Source organism: Amblyraja radiata, chromosome 8 (genome assembly GCF_010909765.2).
Source record: "Amblyraja radiata isolate CabotCenter1 chromosome 8, sAmbRad1.1.pri, whole genome shotgun sequence".
Lineage (NCBI taxonomy): Eukaryota > Metazoa > Chordata > Chondrichthyes > Rajiformes > Rajidae > Amblyraja > Amblyraja radiata.
In genome coordinates, this window is record NC_045963.1 from 45,946,191 (window position 1) to 45,965,896 (window position 19,706).

Here is a 19,706-nt window from a genome sequence, read left to right on the forward strand (position 1 = left end):
GGCTTTGCTGACTTTTGTGAATTGGCATATAGAGCAGAACAAATAAAAACATCAGAAGTGTTGGACTTTAATATTACTTACTTAAAGATAGTTTTGCAAAATATATTCTAGTTTCTGGACCTCAAAAAGTTCTATTCTATTTTGTTGCTATTGTTAATCATCAATTGTGGTGCTGGCTCTGCTTAATAAATTGATAGTAATAAATATATATATTTGTACATGACTTTCCTTTGAAGAAGTGTGAAACGCTTGCTTATATCTACATTTTCTATTTTTTATCATGCTTTCCCATCCTCAAAGTATTAAGTGAATATTATAAACAAAATTTGTGACTTACTTGCTTGGAAAATGAGGTAATGTGTACTGCTTTGGTATTCAATGTCTGCACTGATATTGTATTGCAGAACAAATGGTATAAGGAATAAAGTGCATAATATACTGTATATAGTGCCCTCCATAATGTTTTGGACAAAGACCCATCATTTATTTATTTGCCTCTGTACTCCACAATTTGAGGTTTGTAATAGAACAAATCACACGTGGGTTAAAGTGCACATTGTCAGATTTTAATATAGGCCATTTTTATACATTTTGGTTTCGCCATGCACAAATTACAGCTGTATTTATACATATTCCCCCCATTTCATGGCACCATAATGTTTGGGACACAGCAATGTCATGTGAAGTATTTTGTTGCATATCCTTTGCATGCAATGAGTGCTTGAAGTCTGCGATTCATGGACATCACGATCATGGATATTATTCTGTTCTGTAGTTTTTTGCACAATCCGCAGGCATTGCCACTTTCATTTCACTGCATATTTTGTGTGTGTATGTGACAAATAAACTTGACTTGACTTGACTTGGCATCACCAGTTGCTGGGTGTCTTCTCTGGTGATGCTCTGCCAGGCCTGTATTGCAGCCATCTTTAGCTTATGCTTGTTTTGGGGGCTAGTACCCTTCAGTTTTCTCTTCAGCATATAAAAGGCATGCTCAATTGGGTTCAGATCGGGTGATTGACTTGGCCACTCAAGAATTTACCATTTCTTAGCTTTGGAAAAACTCCTTTGTAGCTTTAGCAGTATGTTTGGGATCATTGTCTTGTTGTAGAATGTACTGCCAGCCAATGAGATTTGAGGCATTTGTTTGCACTTGAGCAGATAGGATGTGTCTATACCCTTCAGAATTCATTATGCTACTACCATCAGCAATTGTATCATCAATAAAGATAAGCGAGCCAGTACCTTCAGCAGCCATACCTTCAGAAACCAAAATGCCTCCCCAGCCTGTCTGAATGATTACCGTCCGGTGGCCCTTACCTCGGTAGTCATGAAATGCTTTGAGAGGCTGGTGAAGAAACACATCTGCGCCTTCCTCCCTCGCAACATGGACCTGTTGCAGTTCGCATACCGTCCGAACAGATCCACGGACGATGCGGTCTCCCAGGTTTTGCACACCGCTCTCTCTCATCTTGACAGCCAGAAGGGGGGCTACGTGAGGATGCTGTTCATAGACTTCAGTTCAGCCTTCAACACGATAGTCCTTACCAGACTGGCCGGGAAGCAACTGGAATTGGGGCTCAACACCTCCCTGTATGCCTGGGTCCTGGACTTTCTCACCGCCAGGCCCCAGGTAGTCAAGATGGGAGGGAATACATCGAAGTCCCTCACCCTGAGCACAGGATCGCCCCAGGGTTGCGTCCTCAGCCCCCTATTGTACTCCCTGTACACACATGACTGTGTGACTAGGTTCAGCTCCAACTCAATAATTAAGTTTGCTGATGACACTGTGGTGGTGGTCCTGATCTCAGACAATGATGAGAAGACCTACCGGGAGGAGGTGGCTGATCTAGCATTCTGGTGCCAGGATGCTAGATGATCAGGATGCTAGATGTTCAGGATGATCAGCCTCCTTTTGAACATCAAAAAAACGAAGGAGCTGATCGTGGACTTTAGGAGGGCACATCATCCGAGGACGTACACACCATTGAGGATAAATGGGGATACTGTGGATAGGGTGAGCTGTTTTAAATATCTGGGAGTCCACATCTCTGAGGATATGACACGGACATCACACGCCGCAGCACTCGTGAGTAAGGCAAGGCAGCTCCTTTACCACCTCAGGCAATTGAGGAAATTCAGAGTGTCTCCGAGGATCCTCCAGTGCTTCAACACAGCGGCTGTGGAAAGCATCTTGTCCGGAAATATTACCATCTGGTTTGGGAATTGCTCTGCCCAGGACAAGAAGGCTCTGCAGAGAGTAGTGCATTCGGCCGAACGCACTATGGGAACTTCACTCGCCCCCCTGCAGGAACAATACATCAGGAGGTGCAACTCCAGAGCCAATAAAATCATGGGAGACCCCTTCCACCCATGCAACGGACTGTTCCAGCTGCTACGGTAAGGCAAATGCCTGCGTTGCCATGCTGTGAGAACGGAGAGGTTGAGAAGGAGTTTCTTCCCAGAGGCCATTCGGACTGTAAACTCCTATTTCACCAGGGACTAACTTTACTGAACGTTTTTCCTTCCAATATTTAATATGTAAAAGAATATGTGTGTGTTTATGATTGTGTTTATAGTTTGTTTGTCTGTTTGTTTGTTTGTCTTTTTGCACAAAGTCCGCGAGCATTGCCACTTTTCATTTCACTGCACATCTCGTATGTGTATGTGACAAATAAACTTGACTTGACATGCCCAGGCCATAACAACCCCACCACCTTGTTTCATAAATGAGGTGGTATGCTTTGGATATTGGGCAGTTCTTTCTGTCCTCCATACTTTGCTCTTGCCATCACAAGTTAATCTTCGTCTCATCTGTCCACAAGACCTTTTTCTAGAACTGTAGTTGTTCTATTAAGTACTTCTTGGCAAACTGTAACCTGGCCATCCTAATTTTGAGGCTAACTAGTGGTTTGCATCTTGCAGTGTAGCCTCTGTATTTCTGTTCATGAAGTCTTCTGCGGACAGTGGTCATTGACAAATCCACACCTAACTCCTGTAGATCTGATCTGTTTGACAGTGTTTGGGGATTTTACTTTATTATATAGATAGAATTCTTCTGTCATCAGCTGTGGAGGTCTTCCTTGGCCTGCCAGTCTATAGATTAGTCTGTCTTTACTATATCTCACCACACAGATTATGCATGCTGCACATTCCTTATGTATTCCAGTCCAGATCTTCATCCCTACCCTAGACTGTTAATGCTGTTAAGATTGCACGTCACTGTCTCCAGACAGACTTGATGCTGACCACGGAGATGAAAGCATTGTAATGTTCCCTCCGCTTGTACTGCAATAAAGACTATGAGTTATTACCCCTGTGTATGGGTCTCAACATTCAACATGGTGTCAGACAGTATGGACCCCTTACTCGCCTAGCTTGGTTCCAGCTTGTTTCAGTTTGTTTTTTTAGTTCAGTTTGTTATTTCACTATGGCTGGCACACTTCTTAAGCCTGAACCACTTGTGTTTGATGGCGATCTCGCTGAGCGTTGGCGCATCTTTGAAGAGGATTTCACTGTTTATATCCGTGCAGCGCATCATGCTGCACCACTGGACATTTGTGCCTCCATTCTCCTCAATGTGGCTGGTACAGAAGCTACTCGACGTGCATTCCACTACGCTCCAGCTCAGGTAATCGCTGCGGATATTCAGATACTCCCGGCAGAATATATAGACGATCCGGTCTGCCTACTGAACAAGTTCAAACAGCTGTATGAATGGAGCGCCACAGATTTTTTTCGCGCAGCCAAAGGCAAGGTGAGCCTGTTGAAGCCTATATCAATTCTTTAAAGCACATCGCCAGCGGATGCAAGTTTGAAAACCTGTGTGATAGTCTTATTCGTGACAGACTGGTATATGGTATTCTCAATGACAAGGTGCGTGATGAACTTATACGTGATGCAGACCTCACTCTGGAAACGGCTGAGAATCGCTGTCATGTTGCAGAGATGACAGACTCTCACACTAAATCTCTGGGACCGGGACCCCATTCTGTCTATGATGTAAATGTTGCCGGCACGTTTTACCAGGCTCGGCGCCAGTCTTCCCAAGTGCCCCGCAGATCCAATATCGGATTTATTAGTAATTGTGTGAACTGTGGAGGTTTGCATGCAGGCATTTGTGAACAATGCCCGGCTTATGGCAAAGTTTGCCATTAAGGTAAACGCAGAAATCACTTCATCCGCTGCTGTCGCTCGCGTTGGAACAGAGCAGAGACAAAGCAATCAGCGCACCTGCTACAGCCAGAAAGAGCCTTCCCACGTAACTCCCACATCAACCTCTCTGACTAACGAGGAGATGCTGCCTACTATCGAGGGACTGAGTATAAACACACATTCCTGGTTGGACTTGTTTTATAAACACTGAGATCCCATGGTCACTCTCCTCATTAACGGGACGAGTGTTATTGCTAAGCTCGACAATGGAGCTCGTTGCAACGTTCTGTCCTTATCTGAGCTCCACAAGATTCGGAAAGCTGAGATCATGAAACAAACTTGCCACGTTACTTCCCTTCGGAGGGGGTGCAGTGCCATCTAGCGCACATGTCTACAATCTGAGCTTCTTTATTGTCCGAGAGAAAGTAACTTCTCTGCTAGGCATTGATGGCAGTTCGTCAACTGTCTACAATACGTGGCTCTACTCAACAGTTCCTGCAACAATATGGAAATCTCTTTGGCACGGTTCATTCACAGGCAGGATGTGCTGTCTATTACGTCTAGGTGCCGCTGTCGGCATTGACCAGATATGAACGTGATTCGGGAGCAGTTTGTAGATGGACCACTTGTCCCTTGGCTAGTGGTGGAAGTGGTCTGCTCGTCTTGTCATACCATCTTTTTTGAACATCTCGTCTTTGTTATAGCTTGGACTGGATCTCGGATGGTGTGCGAACTTGTGGTACTAGTGCCTGTTTTGCCACAGGCAGTGTGGCTCGGGTCTGCCTTGACATCAGTCGTTGGGCGGGTGAACCCAGTTCTGGGTCACGGGAGATGTTGCGCAGATTGAGCAAGTCTAGGAAAACGTCTGATCCTGCTCTGTGGGATCGTTCCATCACTTGTTTGGCACTCTTGACAGCATGTTCAGTCAGCCCGTTTGACTGTGGGTATTCAGGGCTGCTGGTGATATGACGAACGTACAGCAAAGTCTTTGAAGTACTGGCTGGTAAATTGACTGCCATTATCAGACAGTAGTTGATACGCAGCTCCTTGGACAGAGAAATGGCGTGCCAAGGCGGAGGTGGGGCTACGGAGTAGATCATTTCAAACCATCCTTGAGTCGACTTGAACCAGGTATTGTTTGCCATGCCAATCAAAAATGTCAGTTGCCACTGTGCACCATTCCTTATGTAGTTCAGTCCAGATCTTCATCCCTACCCTGGATTGTTAGTGCTGTAAATCTGCGTCACTGTCTCCAGACAGACTTGATGCTGACCACGGAGATGAAAGCATTGTAATGTTCCCTCCGCTTGTACTGCAATAACGACTATGAGTTATTACCCTGTGAATGGGTCTCAACATTCAACATAATGTCAGAAGTGGGATTGTGTGGTTGTTTAATGGCAGTGTTTAAATCTTTGGGATTGACACAAATCCGTAACTCTTCCTTATTCTTTTTTGTTGCTGCTACCAAGGTTGAGACCCAGTCCGATGGGTCAACAATGGGGGCAATGATCACATTGAATGGCGGTGCTGGCTCGAAGGGCCAAATGGCCTACTCATGCACCTATTGAATATTGCCTATTGAAAACTGGCAGGACCTCAGGGTCGGTCGTGATTGTGTACTTGATGGGAAGCTTGCCAAGCTTGCTGTCAAAGAGATTTCTGTATTGTGCCAGGAACTGTAGAGCCACGTGTTGCAGGCAGTTGATGAACCGCCGTACCGAAGGTGACCAAACCTAGGTTGTTACAGGCATCAATGCCTAGCAGAGAAGTCACTTTCTCTCGGACAATAAAGAAGCTCAGATTGTAGACACGTGATGCTAGATGGCACTGTAACTCGATTCCTCCAACAGGGTGCACTGCACCCCCTCTGAAGGGAGGTAACGTGGCAACAGTTTGTTTGATGACCTCAGCTTTCCGAATCTTGTGGAGCTCAGATAAGAACAGAACGTTGCAACGAGCTCCAATGTCGAGCTTAGCAACAATACTCGTCCCGTTAATGAGGAGAGTGACCATGAGATCTCGGTGTTTACAAGACAAGTCCGACAAGGAATGTGTGTTTATACTCAGTCCCTCGATAGTAGGCAGCATCTCCTCGTAGTCAGAGTGGTTGATGTGGGAGTCACGTGGGAAGGCTCTGTCTGTAAACTTTCTGGCTGTAGCAGGTGCACAGATTGCTTTGTCTCTGCGCTGTTCCCACGCGAGCAACAGCAGTGGATGAAGTGATTTCTGCGTTTACAGTAATGGCAAACATTTCCATTAGCCGAGCATTGGTCACAAATGCGTGCACCTGATTTACCACCGATCTCCTCTCTGGTGAAGGGAGTAAATGCGGGACTGTACCGTGCATGTGCAGGTCACTCCTGCAAGTCTAACCTAAAGTACCAGGATTACATTTGAACTGTCTCTGGTGTTATTCCCTTCAGTTTACTTATACTTAACACATGTAATCAGTGGTACATATATTTTGTATGTAATTATCATATCTTTTTTATTATGAGTTAATTCCTTAAGAGGAAGGATGTAGATTAGTCTGTCTTTACTATATCTATCACCACACAGATTATGCATCCAGATCTTCATCCCTACCCTGGACTGGTAGTGCTGTTAAGATAGCTCGTCAATGTCTCCCGACAGACTTGATGCTGACCACAGAGATGAAAGCATTGTAATGTTCCCTCCACTTGTACTGCAATAAAGACTATGACTTATTACCCCAGTGTTTGGATCTCATCATTCAACACAGTCCCTTTGCGATTAGTAAGCTCACCCGTGCTTTCTTTCTTCTTAATGACGTTCCAAACAGTTGCTTTTGGAAGGCCTAAGGTTTGGCTGATGTCTCTAACAGTTTTATTCTTGTTTCTCATTCTCATAATGGCTTCTTTGCCTTTCATTGGCACAACTTTGCTCCTCATGTTGATAAACAGCAATAAAAGTTTCCAAAGGTGATGGATAGACTGGAGGAAAGACTAGGTGCTGAGAGCTCTCTTATACCTGCTTTATGGAGGCAATTAAATACACCTGTGAAGCCATGTGTCCCAAACATTATGGTTCCCATAGCTGTAATTTCTACATGGTAAAACCAAAATGTGTAACCATACCCTTTAATAAAATCTGACAATATGCACTTTAACCATATTTGATTTTATCTATTCCAAATCTCAAATTGTGGAGTACGGAGGCAAATAAATAAATGATGGGTCTTTGTCCCAAACATTATATATGAATGCACTGGCACATGATCAATGTTTTACTATTTATAATTGATGATTTTTTTTGATGCATCATGCAATGGAAATAATAAACCAATATATTTTGAAGTAGGCTTTTTTGACATCTCAATTACATCTTTTATTTTCAGGGGGAAATGTATATTTGCATGAGTCATGTTAAGGGAGCCGTGTTCAAAATGTTTTCTATTTTTCCAGATCCAAACTTTGTTAGGACATTTCTCACAACGTATCGTTCCTTCTGCAAACCTCAGGAGTTGCTTAGCCTTTTAATTGAAAGGTATGTTAATATTTTGTGCTGCAGTTCATTATTATCTTAATGTAGGGGGAAAGGGAGAAACGTAGCTGCCTTAAGCCAGGAACTTTCATTAAATTGAATCACTAAATTACACAGTGATCCATAACATGTGAAAGCTTCAAGTCGCGTATGCTATGAAGAAAACTGATGACTCTGAAGTTAGGGAAAGAGAACACTTGCTAATATATCTTTGCTCACAATTATTTTAGATTGCAAAATATTTCTGTACATATTTACTTGTATTTGGCTGTGGTTTATTTTCCATAAGCTGTCTCCAAGGTACTTTCTTTATTTCATTATCTAATCACAGATAATGGTCAGAGAAAAGCTTTAGGCCAAAGTTTAGACATTCCACTTTCAGTGCATCTGGAGTGCATTGTACTGATGTGTTGCTGGTAGTTATGGATCAGGAAAACCCCTCTATGACAGTGACCTTTGGTCCATCTTGGAGGTAGTCAGTTGTATAGTCATGTAGGGATTCAAGGTTTCACGGTCAGTTTATTGTCACATGTACCAATTAAGGTACAGTGAAATTCGAATTACCATACAGCCATACTAAAAAAAAACAGCAAGACACACAACTACATAAAAATTAACATAAACATCCACCACAGCGGGTTCCCCACATTCCTCACAGTGATGGAAGGCAATAAAGTTTAATCTTCTTCCTCTTTATTCTCCCGTAGTCGGGGCAATCGAACCATCCTCAGTCAGAGCGATTGAAGCTCCCTTGTCGGAGCGATCGTAGCTCCCGTGTCGGGGCAATCGTAGCTCCCGTGTCGGGGCGGTCGTAGCTCCCATGTCGGAGCGATCGTAGCTCCCGTGTCGGGGCGGTCGTAGCTCCCATGTCGGAGCGATCGTAGCTCCCGTGTCGGGGCAATCGTAGCTCCCATGTCGGGGCAATCGTAGCTCCCATGTCGGGGCAATCGTAGCTCCCATGTCGGGGCAATCGTAGCTCCCGTGTCGGGGCAATCGTAGCTCCCATGTCGGGGCAATCGAAGCTCCCGTGTCGGGGCAATCGAAGCTCCTGTGGCTTGCAGCTCCCGAAGTTTGCCTCTGACCAGAGACCGCGAGCTCCACGACGTTAAAGTTCGCAGGCTCCTGCAGGTGGAGCTCAGAGGTTGATCCCTGGCAAAGAGATCGCGGGCTCCACAATGGTAAGTCCGCAGGCTCCCGCGTCGGAGCTCCCGAAGTCGGCCTCCAGCAAAGCCCACCGACTCCTCGATGTTAGGCCGCATTGCAGACGGATATAAGATACGGAAAAAAATTGTATCTCCATCCCTTATTTCTTCTACCACACTTTTACCAGTTGAATTTAACCCTTTTATTCATTTTCAATCAATCTATCACTCTCCATCTGTTTCATATAATAGTATTCTGCAGCTTTTTACCATAAGCATCTTAGAGGGTAGTAAATGGGAGACTGACAAAGGAATCCAGAGCAAACGAGGAGTGGGAATGTATGGGAGGGAGCTGATGGTGAATCATTCTTGTCCGAATTGTGTTGGGCTAGGTTGTGGAATAGAGTAACATAGTTGGTGTGAAAGTCAGCTTATCAGGAAAATGTGTCAGGCATTCTGCCTTTGGCAGGAGGGAGAATTGTTGTAATAGATGGAGAATTTTCATAATGGGAATTAAAATAATATTTTGAGCTATTTGTATATTTTCTCGTAATTCAGCATTTCTGTGACTTTCTGGCTACATGGATGGTGGGCGAGGAATAGTCATAGTGGTTTGAACTTGGCAGAATTTTGTGGAGTTAGAAAATCGTATGTTGATAATATGGAATAGCTGAGTGGCTGCAACAAATAGTACAAACAAAATAAAAGATGAACAATAGCAGAATATAGCGAGAAAGGGATAGAAAGATATGTTGATAAGGAGAAAGTAGATAAAAATGCTCGAGAAACTCAGCGGGTGATGCAGCATCTATGGAGCGAAGGATAAGATGAGGTGTAGTAAGATGGGAGAAGGCTTGTACAGAGGAAAAGCAGTTGACCCTTTTTCTCTACTGTAAAGGTACAGTACAATTTTTAAAAAGCGGGATAATGTAGAACTAGAGTAAATGGGTGGTTGACGTGCTCAGTGGGCAAAAGGGCTTGTTTCCACGCAGTATCAATCAATAAATAATATGTTTGTATTCTTTGATTCTCATGTGCAATGGGAGATAACACAATCAGTGATAAGAAAGAAAGCTAATGATTGTGAATACAGTAATGATGCACATAATGTTTGTAGTGGTGAATATTTATCTTATTATAATTTCGCTGAGTCTGCTATTTAGGTAAGCTACTGAATGAATTGTGGAATATTTTGGATGTGCACATTTTAATTTCATGTTGTGTGTTAGATTTGAAATTCCAGAACCCGAGCCTACTGAAGCTGATCGGAAAGCTTTGGAACATGGTGACCAACCTCTTAGTGCAGAATTAAAAAGATTTAGGAAAGAATACGTTCAACCTGTGCAGCTTAGGTAAGTAGCTTTTCGTTATGCTACATGGAGAAAACAAGATGCATTGGGATTCAAAATGACTTTTAAAGTGATTTAGCAACAGGGCGCTAAATCCAATGTAAGTTCCTATAAAATGTCCTTATTTCTATATTCAGTTACTCTTGGAAATCAAAAAGTTAAATTACTATTTAACTTCCTGATTGCCAGGTGTACCTGAATGTTGACCTTTAATTAGTCATGTGCAAACATTTGTAGGTTCCTTGGATCAAACACATTATCCAATCTCTTACCATTTCACAAGTACTTTGGCTCTTCTGTGATGTGCAGCAAAGTGGATAACCTCATTTTAAATTTAAACAGGTCCACCACTGATTTTCCGGCAGCCATAGTTCCAGAAACTTGCCGGATTATCAATTTTGCCAGACCAACAGAGGTCACGGCCTCCGAGAGGAGTTGAACGGTCCGCTGAGGGGCCAAAGCCCGCAAAGTTGACCTCAGAAGTTGGCAATGGGAACAGATCTGTCGGTTCCGGCTGGGCCGGAGTTCCAGAGCCCCTGCCATGGGGCAAATTTGACCCGTCGATCGGCGTGGAAATCCCAATGAGGCTGAGATCGGCCCTCTCACCCGGCCTAGGGACCACATTTTTTAGGGCACTTCTGAGGGGGATTTCAATTTTGTCCAGATTAAAGGAGGTGTCAGACCACCAGGTGCTCTGTTCTCACTCAGCTGGTCCACACCCTCTTGAAGCCTGTTTTCATCCTCTGTACTCACAATCCCATCTAGTTTGTTGTAATCAGCAGACTCAGAAATATTATATTTAGATCCTTCACCACATTGTTGATACAGATTATGACTTGCTGAGACCTAAAATCAAGCCTTAACCTATCAGAATTTATGTACTTCTTCATAAGTTCATAAGACATATGAGCAGAATTAAGCCACGCAAACCATCGAGCTTGCTCTGCCATTTGATCATGGCTGATCTATTTTTCCCTCTCAACTCCATTCTCCTGCCTTCTCTTTGACACCCTTACTAATCAAAAATCTATCAATCTCTGCTTTAAAAATACCCAATGAATTGGCCTCCACCGCCATCTGTCGCAATGAATTCCACAAGTTCACCACCCTCTGGCTAAAGAAATTCCTCCTCATCTCCATTCTAAAGGTACGTCCTTTTGTTCTGAGACTGTGCCCTCTGGTCCTAGACTATCCCACTATTGGAAACACCCTCTCCACATCCATTCTATCTTGACCTTTTATTTTTCTTCTTTGATCATGGCACTAGTAACCAACGGTTAGTGTTTCTAGCACACTGGAGATCTGTCCTCAGAGTCCTTGACGTGGAATCATTGAATTCACCATGTTCAATGTGCTTATGTTTTCAAGTTTGCTTTTGGGACATTAGAACCGGGATTATTACTTACAACTTCCTCATAAACAAGAAGACTCTCTTCCTAAAAGATAAAAAGGAGAGACATTGGGATTAGTCAAATATATCCATAATGGTCAATTGTTCGGCTGTTTAGTGCACAAAACATATAGCAGTGTGATCTTGAATAGATGTCTAAAGATTCAACAAAAAAACATATTATTCTAATATGTAACTGATTTCCTTGTATGCTATTCTTATTAAGTCACTAACATTATACATTTGTTAAAATAGCAGAATTTCAGTAATTTCTCATCAATTATATTGGTTCATCATAGATTATGTGACAGCCTATTGCTGTAATTGTGGTTGAGAGGAGTGTTGTATTAGTGCAGAAACAGTGAATACCATAAACATTCCACACTTGATATAATGCCTTGAAATTATTCAGCTGCTCTGGTTTAGGTTTACTATTGTCACGTGCACTGAGGTCCAGTGAGAAGCTTTTGAATGATGCATCTGATGATATATATATGGATGGGATTTATATAGCGCCTTTCTAATACTCAAGGCGCTTTACATCGCATTATTCATTCACTCCTCAGTCACACTCGGTGGTGGTAACCTACTTCTGTAGCCACAGCTGCCCTGGGGCAGACTGACGGAAGCGTGGCTGCCAATCTGCGCCTACGGCCCCTCCGACCACTCACACACATTCACACACATTCACACACAGGCAAAGGTGGGTGAAGTACCTTGCCTTAGGACACAACGACAGTATGCACTCCAAGCGAGTATGCACTCCATACTCCAATAGATTTGCACTTAAGTAGCCTCAGAGAATGTGCTTATTTACAAAGTATGACTACCTTCCATCGTTTCAAGTTACATATAAAAGTTTTAAAATATATTAAAGTCAAAGTCAGTAGAAGTAAGCTTTTTTCTTCCTTCATAAACCTGTCATGTTTTACAAATTAATGCTATTGGTTTATTAATATCACCTGCACCAAGATACTGTGAAAAGCTTATGTTTACATGCTCTACAGTCAAATCAGATAATCTATAAATTGTGCCAGTTTTTGTATAATTAAATGGAATATTTTGGGATAATAATTGTACTCACAGAAGCTGAACAAGTAGCGATAATAAGGAGAATGGGTAAAATTCCAAAATGTATTAAAACATTTTATTAATTGCATTTTTTTTTTAAAAAGAGTTTTGAATGTTTGTCGACACTGGGTGGAACATCACTTCTATGACTTTGAAAGAGATGCAGAGTTGTTATATCGTCTAGAAGAATTCATTGGGACAGTTAGAGGTGAGATGTCCTAAAATGATCAACAATTCTGCAACAATAATTTATCTACAAAGACAAGTTTGTTTTATTAACAAAGTTTAATTGTGGTAATCCCCTCATGTTTGTGATGCAGGTAAAGCCATGAAAAAATGGGTTGAATCTATCAGTAAAATAATTCTGCGGAAAAAACAGGCACAAGCAAATGGACCGTCGCACGCTATTACATTTCAAAGTTCACCCCCATCTATTGAATGGCACATAAGTAAAATTGGTCAAATTGAAGCATTTGACTTGCTAACTTTGCATCCAATAGAAATTGCAAGACAGTTAACATTATTAGAATCTGATCTTTACAGGTAAAGATTTTTCTCGTGTTGATGTTGAATATACCTGAACTCAGAATTAGAAGCACTTTACTGTGGGCAAATAAGCAACAAGATTTAGATTTTACTGAGTACGGTTTTACAAGTTTTAATACAAAATGTTCTTGATGGGTGATCAGCATGAACTTGGTGGGACAATGGGACTGTGTCCATGCTGTATATTTCAATCAATAATGTGGCTATTATCCCATAATGGTTGTAATATCAAAATAATCATTGGAATAATTCTGTCTCTGAAAAGCTCATTTTTATAATTACAAGATGTATCTCATGACACTCAATTAAATATTGATAATTCTCGTCAGTCTCAAAGAAACTAATGGTACTGTAAATGCTTAAAATTAATTCAAAAATGTCTTTCAGATTATATATGTGAGATTAATTAAAGGACAAAATACATTGCTGTTTATGTTTTTTGCTTTATTTATGGCTGTTTTAGGTTTAATGCAGCATTTAGCCAACTGCTCTGGACAAGGCAGTTCTAGAAATTCATCTTGCTGTTGACTGTAATAATGATGTAAATTTGTAAATGTATAATTAGAACATTTGTCGTGAAATGAATTGATGAAGTTTGAACTGCTGATCATATCTTTCAAAATATCAGGCTAAACATTTGTCAGGTTTCACATAACCATCAATGTGATTAATGCATTTGTGAATCTGGATTTTAGAGCTGTTCAGCCATCAGAACTAGTAGGAAGTGTGTGGACAAAGGATGACAAAGAAATCAACTCTTCAAATCTCCTGAAGATGATACGACACACTACCAATCTCACTTTATGGTTTGAAAAGTAAGCAATCTGTGTTTGATTAGGGTTTGATAAAGTGCCAATGTATACAACAGTTCTGTGCTGAAATAGAAGCAGGCAGATTTTGTTTACTAGACAACCAATGCAGACATTTTAGGAGAGCAAAAGCATGGATTTAGTGCATGGTATCCTAAAAAATGTGCTGTTACCTCATACATTAGGTATAAATGAAAATCCTAGTGCTGTGTAAAACATTTCAATTTTAATCTTATCCTGTTTCTTATGTAGTCATACTTCATAAAATCCTCAAGCTATTTTAATTTCTGTTTTTAATGTGGTTAAATTTGTGAAACAAAGTAGTTAGCATTTTGCTTTCACCAAATAAAATGTAATTAAACTTGATCAGAACCATTGACGTTCAGTTATAGTCATACAGCACGGAAATAGGACCTTCAACCCAACTTGTCCGTGCAGACCAAGATGCCCCATTTAAGATGGTCCCATTTGATTGCGTTTGGCCCACATCCCTCTCAATTGTTCATATCCATGTACTTGTCCAAGTGTCTTTTAAATGTTGTTATTTATTCAAACTTAGTTATTCAAACTAAAGTAAGTCTCAGACATTGCAGGACAGAGTATTTGGATAAATTTGGAGGGCTAAGTGTCAGCTCATTCTGCAGGTGGATTAGAATCTGGTCTTGGAGAAGCACCTCTTAACTTCTGCATCTCCTCAGACTTTATACATGATCTGAGATTCAGTTTCTTTCCTTGGGGATTATGTGGTAAAGATTTAGAAGGTTAGGGGAGGTAATTTAAAAAAAACCTTTGCTTTAGCTTAATGTTTTTAATTATTTACAAGTCTTTAATGTATGTTTCGTTAATTTACGATTTACTTTCATTGTACTTCAAATTATAAGCCAGTGTTTACTTTCACAGTAGGCAGCGTTGACGTAGCTTGGTCAGTTGCTTTTGGGGTGAAGTCACACTGCATTGCTTAAGGTCCAGTCACCATCTTGGGTGAGGAGAACGAGCGCATATGTACAACCGATGTGGTGGGCTGTTGGGGATTGAGCACCTAGATCTGACCTATATTGGGGCAAATGTTTCTCTGAAGGAGCTTCGGTGAAGGTTGCTAATTCTGAATCTAATTCTGAAAACGTTAACTTTAGTGTTGTCCAACAATTAATTGTCAGTGGCATGGTGAAAAGAATGCCATTCTGACTTCCTTGGCATTATTACATTTTATGATAGTTAAAGATTCCTGTCTTTCAATGCAGTGAGTAAAGATTTTATTTGATCTTGAAATACAGTGCATTCCTGATTTACATCACAAGTTTATATATTTTTTTAACTTTCAGGTGCATAGTAGAAACTGAAAATTTGGAGGAACGAATAGCAGTTGTCAGTCGAATAATCGAGATCCTACAGGTTTTCCAGGAACTAAACAATTTTAATGGTGTGCTGGAGGTGGTTAGTGCCATGAATTCATCTCCTGTCTATCGGCTGGATCACACGTTTGAGGTATGATGCAACCAAATATGTTCCAATGAAATATGTAGAATTATGTGAAAGCAGAAGGCTGCACTGCATTAAATACAAGAAAAAAGTGAATGACCATTTTCATTTTGATTATCACTGGACACAGCTCACGTATAGAAACTACACTTATCTTGCTTTTGATCAAAGAACAGTACAGCACAGGAACAGGCCCTTTGGCCCACAATGTTTTTGTTTGTACACGATGCATAGATAAACTAATCTCATCTGCCTGCATGTGATCCATAACCCTCCATTGCCTACATATCCTTTCTTATATGGAGGAAAGATATTCTTATACAGATTCAAATAGTGAAATACAGGTATTGACAAACTCCTTGTCATGGGATAGGTTTCAACAAAATACACTTCCTGGACATGAATATTTTAATAGATCTATGCGATGCAATTAGTGATATGAATCCTATTCACATAGATGAAAAATTTATGGCAATTCTTCACTTTGGAAAATGCAATAAATATTCTATGTTTAAATATTAAATGTTTAATTTGTTTTAATTCAAATTAAAATATATGTCAAACAAACATCAAAACTCCTTTTAGTCATATAATTTTGTACTCTGATTTGCTTTTTAATGCACTCTAAGATAGAAGATGCAAACTCAAGCCCATGTCTTCCACAAAATAGATATAAGAAAGGGAAGAAATTACTTAAAGCCTTAAAATAACAATAGCATTTGGAATGTACTTTGTGCAATCAAGAAGCCACAAGTTAACAATGACTCAGAGTAGATCATTCACACTGTTCAGGTATTGTGTTGCAGTACAGCAAATAATTAGTTATTGTGTTCAAGAGACAGCTAAACTAAGTCCAAATTCAACTGTGACTACATTTTGTAGATTTGAATAAAGAAATGTGGACATTGGTTCGCTCAAATTATTTTTTCTCATAGTACTTTCTCCTTGTAATGTTTGCATTCATAGCAAATACCAAGTCGGCAAAAGAAAATTTTGGAGGAGGCTCACGAATTGAGTGAAGATCACTATAAAAAGTATTTGGCTAAACTCCGATCCATTAACCCTCCATGTGTGCCTTTCTTTGGTAAGCTCTGCTACTTTTTATTCTCGGGTGTATACCGGCATTTCTCCCATTGTTTTGGTAAACAGCAGCAGTGGGATGGGAAATATCACATGCATCTTGTTGCATTTTGTTTTCCTTTTTATCTGCAGAAGTTATTTCTCCTTTTTCTGTTCTAAAATAGCATGATGGGGGCTTGTTGACTGCTTTTGAATCAGAGAGCTGCCTGTGGATAGAAAAATTTGAGACTGGATATTACACAGTTTACCTAGTTATCCAAGATTTAAATGTACATTGGAGTATCTAATGAGAAATTGTGAAGTGTGGTCACCTTGAGACATAATCACAGAACCAAGGTGGAGACTCCAGACTGCAGATGCTGGAATCTTGAGAAAAAGTGTTGGAGGAACTCGGCAGGTCAGGCAGCATCTGTTGAGGGAATGAACATGCAACGTTTTGGGTCTGGAGCCCCCTTCAGACTGCGTGCAAGGCATTCTAATCCACATTTGTTTCAAGATTCATGTAGCTTGTGGTTAATCTGTACCTCAAGTCCATTTGTTCTGCTCTTCATAACAATTCTTACCGAACAAGAATCTCCATCTTGAAGATTTCAATTGAACAAGCCATCTTGTGAAACAGTTGCATATTTTCACGTGTTTCTGCCCCTGATCTAAGAAGCAGAGCCAGCTATAGGGAATATAGGGCGGGGGAATGGGATTGCTCTGTGAGCTGGCATACACTTGATGAGCTGAATGGCCTCCTCCTATGTCTTAAGTAAATACAGAAGTTATTACCAGAGGAGAAAGCCTTATCCTGATGGCCTGCACCCTGGAATTCCAAAAGAAGTTGTTGCTAAGAGAGTGCATTCATTGCAATGATCTTCTAAATTACCCCAGATTCCCTCTTGACCTATTTTCCCATGGTTGAATGTTCAGTAACTGGGAAGTATAAATGTAATATTATTGTCAGAAGGGTAAGGGAAGAATTGAGAAAACAGTCAGAACCTTTTTTACCCAGGTGGAAATGTTCAAGACTAGAGGGCATAGCTTTAGGGTGTGAGGGGCAAAGTTTAAATGAGATGTCATATCGTACAGCACAGAAACAGGCCCTTCAGCCCAACTTGTCCATGTCAAAGACATGCGGGGCAAGTTTTTTTTTTACACAGAGATGGTGGGTGATTGGAACGCGCTGCCAGTTGTGGTGATGGATGGTGATTTGGGGTTTTTGATAGACACGTGGATATGCAAGGAACGGAGGGATATGGATCACACACAGGCTTAGGAGTTTAGTTTATCTTGGCAACATATTCGGCACGGGTAGTGTAGGCCAAAGAGTCTGTTCCTGTGCTGTATTGATCCATGCGAACATTATTTCACACTACAAAAGTTGGGTGTCCAAAACAGTGTGTGAAGGGCACTGGAGCCAGAAATGCTCTCACGTTTTTTTTAAAAGTCCACCGTGAGCTCTTTAAAACCTATAACCAACAGAGCTATGGATCGGGAAGTGGGATCAGCAGGATTCATATTCAGACGTGCTGTGGGAAGCCCATTCTGCGGGACCAGGCTGTGTCTTTGTCCTTGGGTTAGCTGTGTTTTTAAATAAAACATTGTAGTTCAATAATAATTGTTTTAAATCTTAGTTGGGCAGAAAGTTCAATAGTTAAAATTAATTTATTAACATAGTACGATACAAAGTGACTGAGTAACTCAGTGGGTCCAGCACATCTCTAGAGAATGTGGATAGGTGTCATTTCGAATCAGGACCCTTCAGACTGACCCAAACCCAAAACGTCTCCTGTCTATGTTCTCTCGAGTTGCTGCCTGGCCCGCTGAGTTACTCTGGCACTTTTATTTTTGTAAATCAGTATCTGTAGTTCCTTGTGTCTATTAACTGAAAACTTGTTTCATTTTTTAGGAATATATTTGACAAACATTTTGAAGACAGAGGAAGGTAATCCTGATTTCCTAAAGAGACACGGTAGAGAGTTGATAAATTTCAGTAAGAGGAGGAAGGTTGCTGAAATCACAGGAGAGATTCAGCAATACCAGAACCAGCCGTACTGCTTACGGGTCGAGCAAGACATTAAGGTTAGTCCTATTTAGAAACGCATGAATCTCTTTTTGTGGAAATAACTAATTAATTCGCCCAGTGGCGAATATGTTTTTTAATGTTTCCTTTTGTCAACTGTAGAACATATTTCATTGAAGGAGGGGACGGTGTGGGCATTTCAGTACAGTTTAGAGATACAGCATGAGTCCACACCGACCATTGATCACCTTTTACATTAATTCTATCTTATCCCACTTTTGCATTCACTCCCTCCACACTAGGGGCTATTTTCAGAGAGCAAACAAATGTGCACCAGGAATAATAGGTACTCTCATCCAGTTTTGTTTTGTAAAAGTGAAATAATTAACACCACCAGGTAGAACTTCCTTGTCCTGATAAGATTAACCTATATATTTTTATCTGACCATCTTGCCCAGGTTCCCTCATCCAGGGTCATTTTTGTAGTGTCTTGCTTGAAACGTGCTATTTTTTTTCACACATTGTGATTACAAGTGAGACATTTTTTCCCAACAACAGTTATCCAATCTCAGCACATGTGCCGGCTGTTATGCTAGCTCTTTAGATATTTCTAACTCACATTTTCAGTCCAACAAAAGGATTGTGTAACATTTAAATGAGGATTATTTGCATTGTTTCCTTACAAATATAAATTTTTTCGCTCATTGGAACAAATCAGTCAATTCCCTTTTGATAAGAGAGACAGTCGTACAGTGAAAGAATCTGGAACGAGTAGTTGGGAATGTGAAGGGATTGAAACTTAGATTACTGTAAATAAGTGCCTAACGGTGATCACAACTCAGCGGCCAAAGGGCCTGTTTCCGTTCCTTATGGCAAATGAACACAAGAGCTACAATAATTGATAGGTTTCTATATTTCTATTTTTTTAAATTCGTACTTTTGTTTTGCAGAAGTTTTTTGAAAATCTAAATCCAATGGGAAACGCGTTGGAGAAAGAATTTACAGATTACTTGTTCAATAAGTCTTTGGAAATAGAGCCTAGGAACGCCAAGTCTTTACCCAGATTTGTAAGTAGTTTTCATCTTTTGTATACGTTAACAGCGATTTGTGCATTAGGATACACAGGAGGATATTCCCCTAATATCTTGTGGGGATGTTTACACTAGTGGG

At 40.8% G+C, this 19,706-nt stretch overlaps 1 protein-coding gene across 2 annotated transcripts in view; it reads left to right on the forward strand.

The window, feature by feature from the left end:
* The window catches only part of sos1 (SOS Ras/Rac guanine nucleotide exchange factor 1), a 151,095-nt gene that overhangs the window by 122,435 nt on the left and 8,954 nt on the right, over positions 1-19,706 (forward strand). For both annotated transcript variants that reach the window (XM_033025772.1, XM_033025773.1), the window contains exons 11-19: positions 7,584-7,665; positions 10,034-10,156; positions 12,719-12,822; positions 12,935-13,157; positions 13,856-13,975; positions 15,292-15,454; positions 16,415-16,532; positions 18,423-18,595; positions 19,487-19,603. In XM_033025772.1, coding sequence (XP_032881663.1) covers positions 7,584-7,665; positions 10,034-10,156; positions 12,719-12,822; positions 12,935-13,157; positions 13,856-13,975; positions 15,292-15,454; positions 16,415-16,532; positions 18,423-18,595; positions 19,487-19,603 — 1,223 coding nt within the window. The remainder of the gene's footprint in view (positions 1-7,583; positions 7,666-10,033; positions 10,157-12,718; positions 12,823-12,934; positions 13,158-13,855; positions 13,976-15,291; positions 15,455-16,414; positions 16,533-18,422; positions 18,596-19,486; positions 19,604-19,706) is intronic.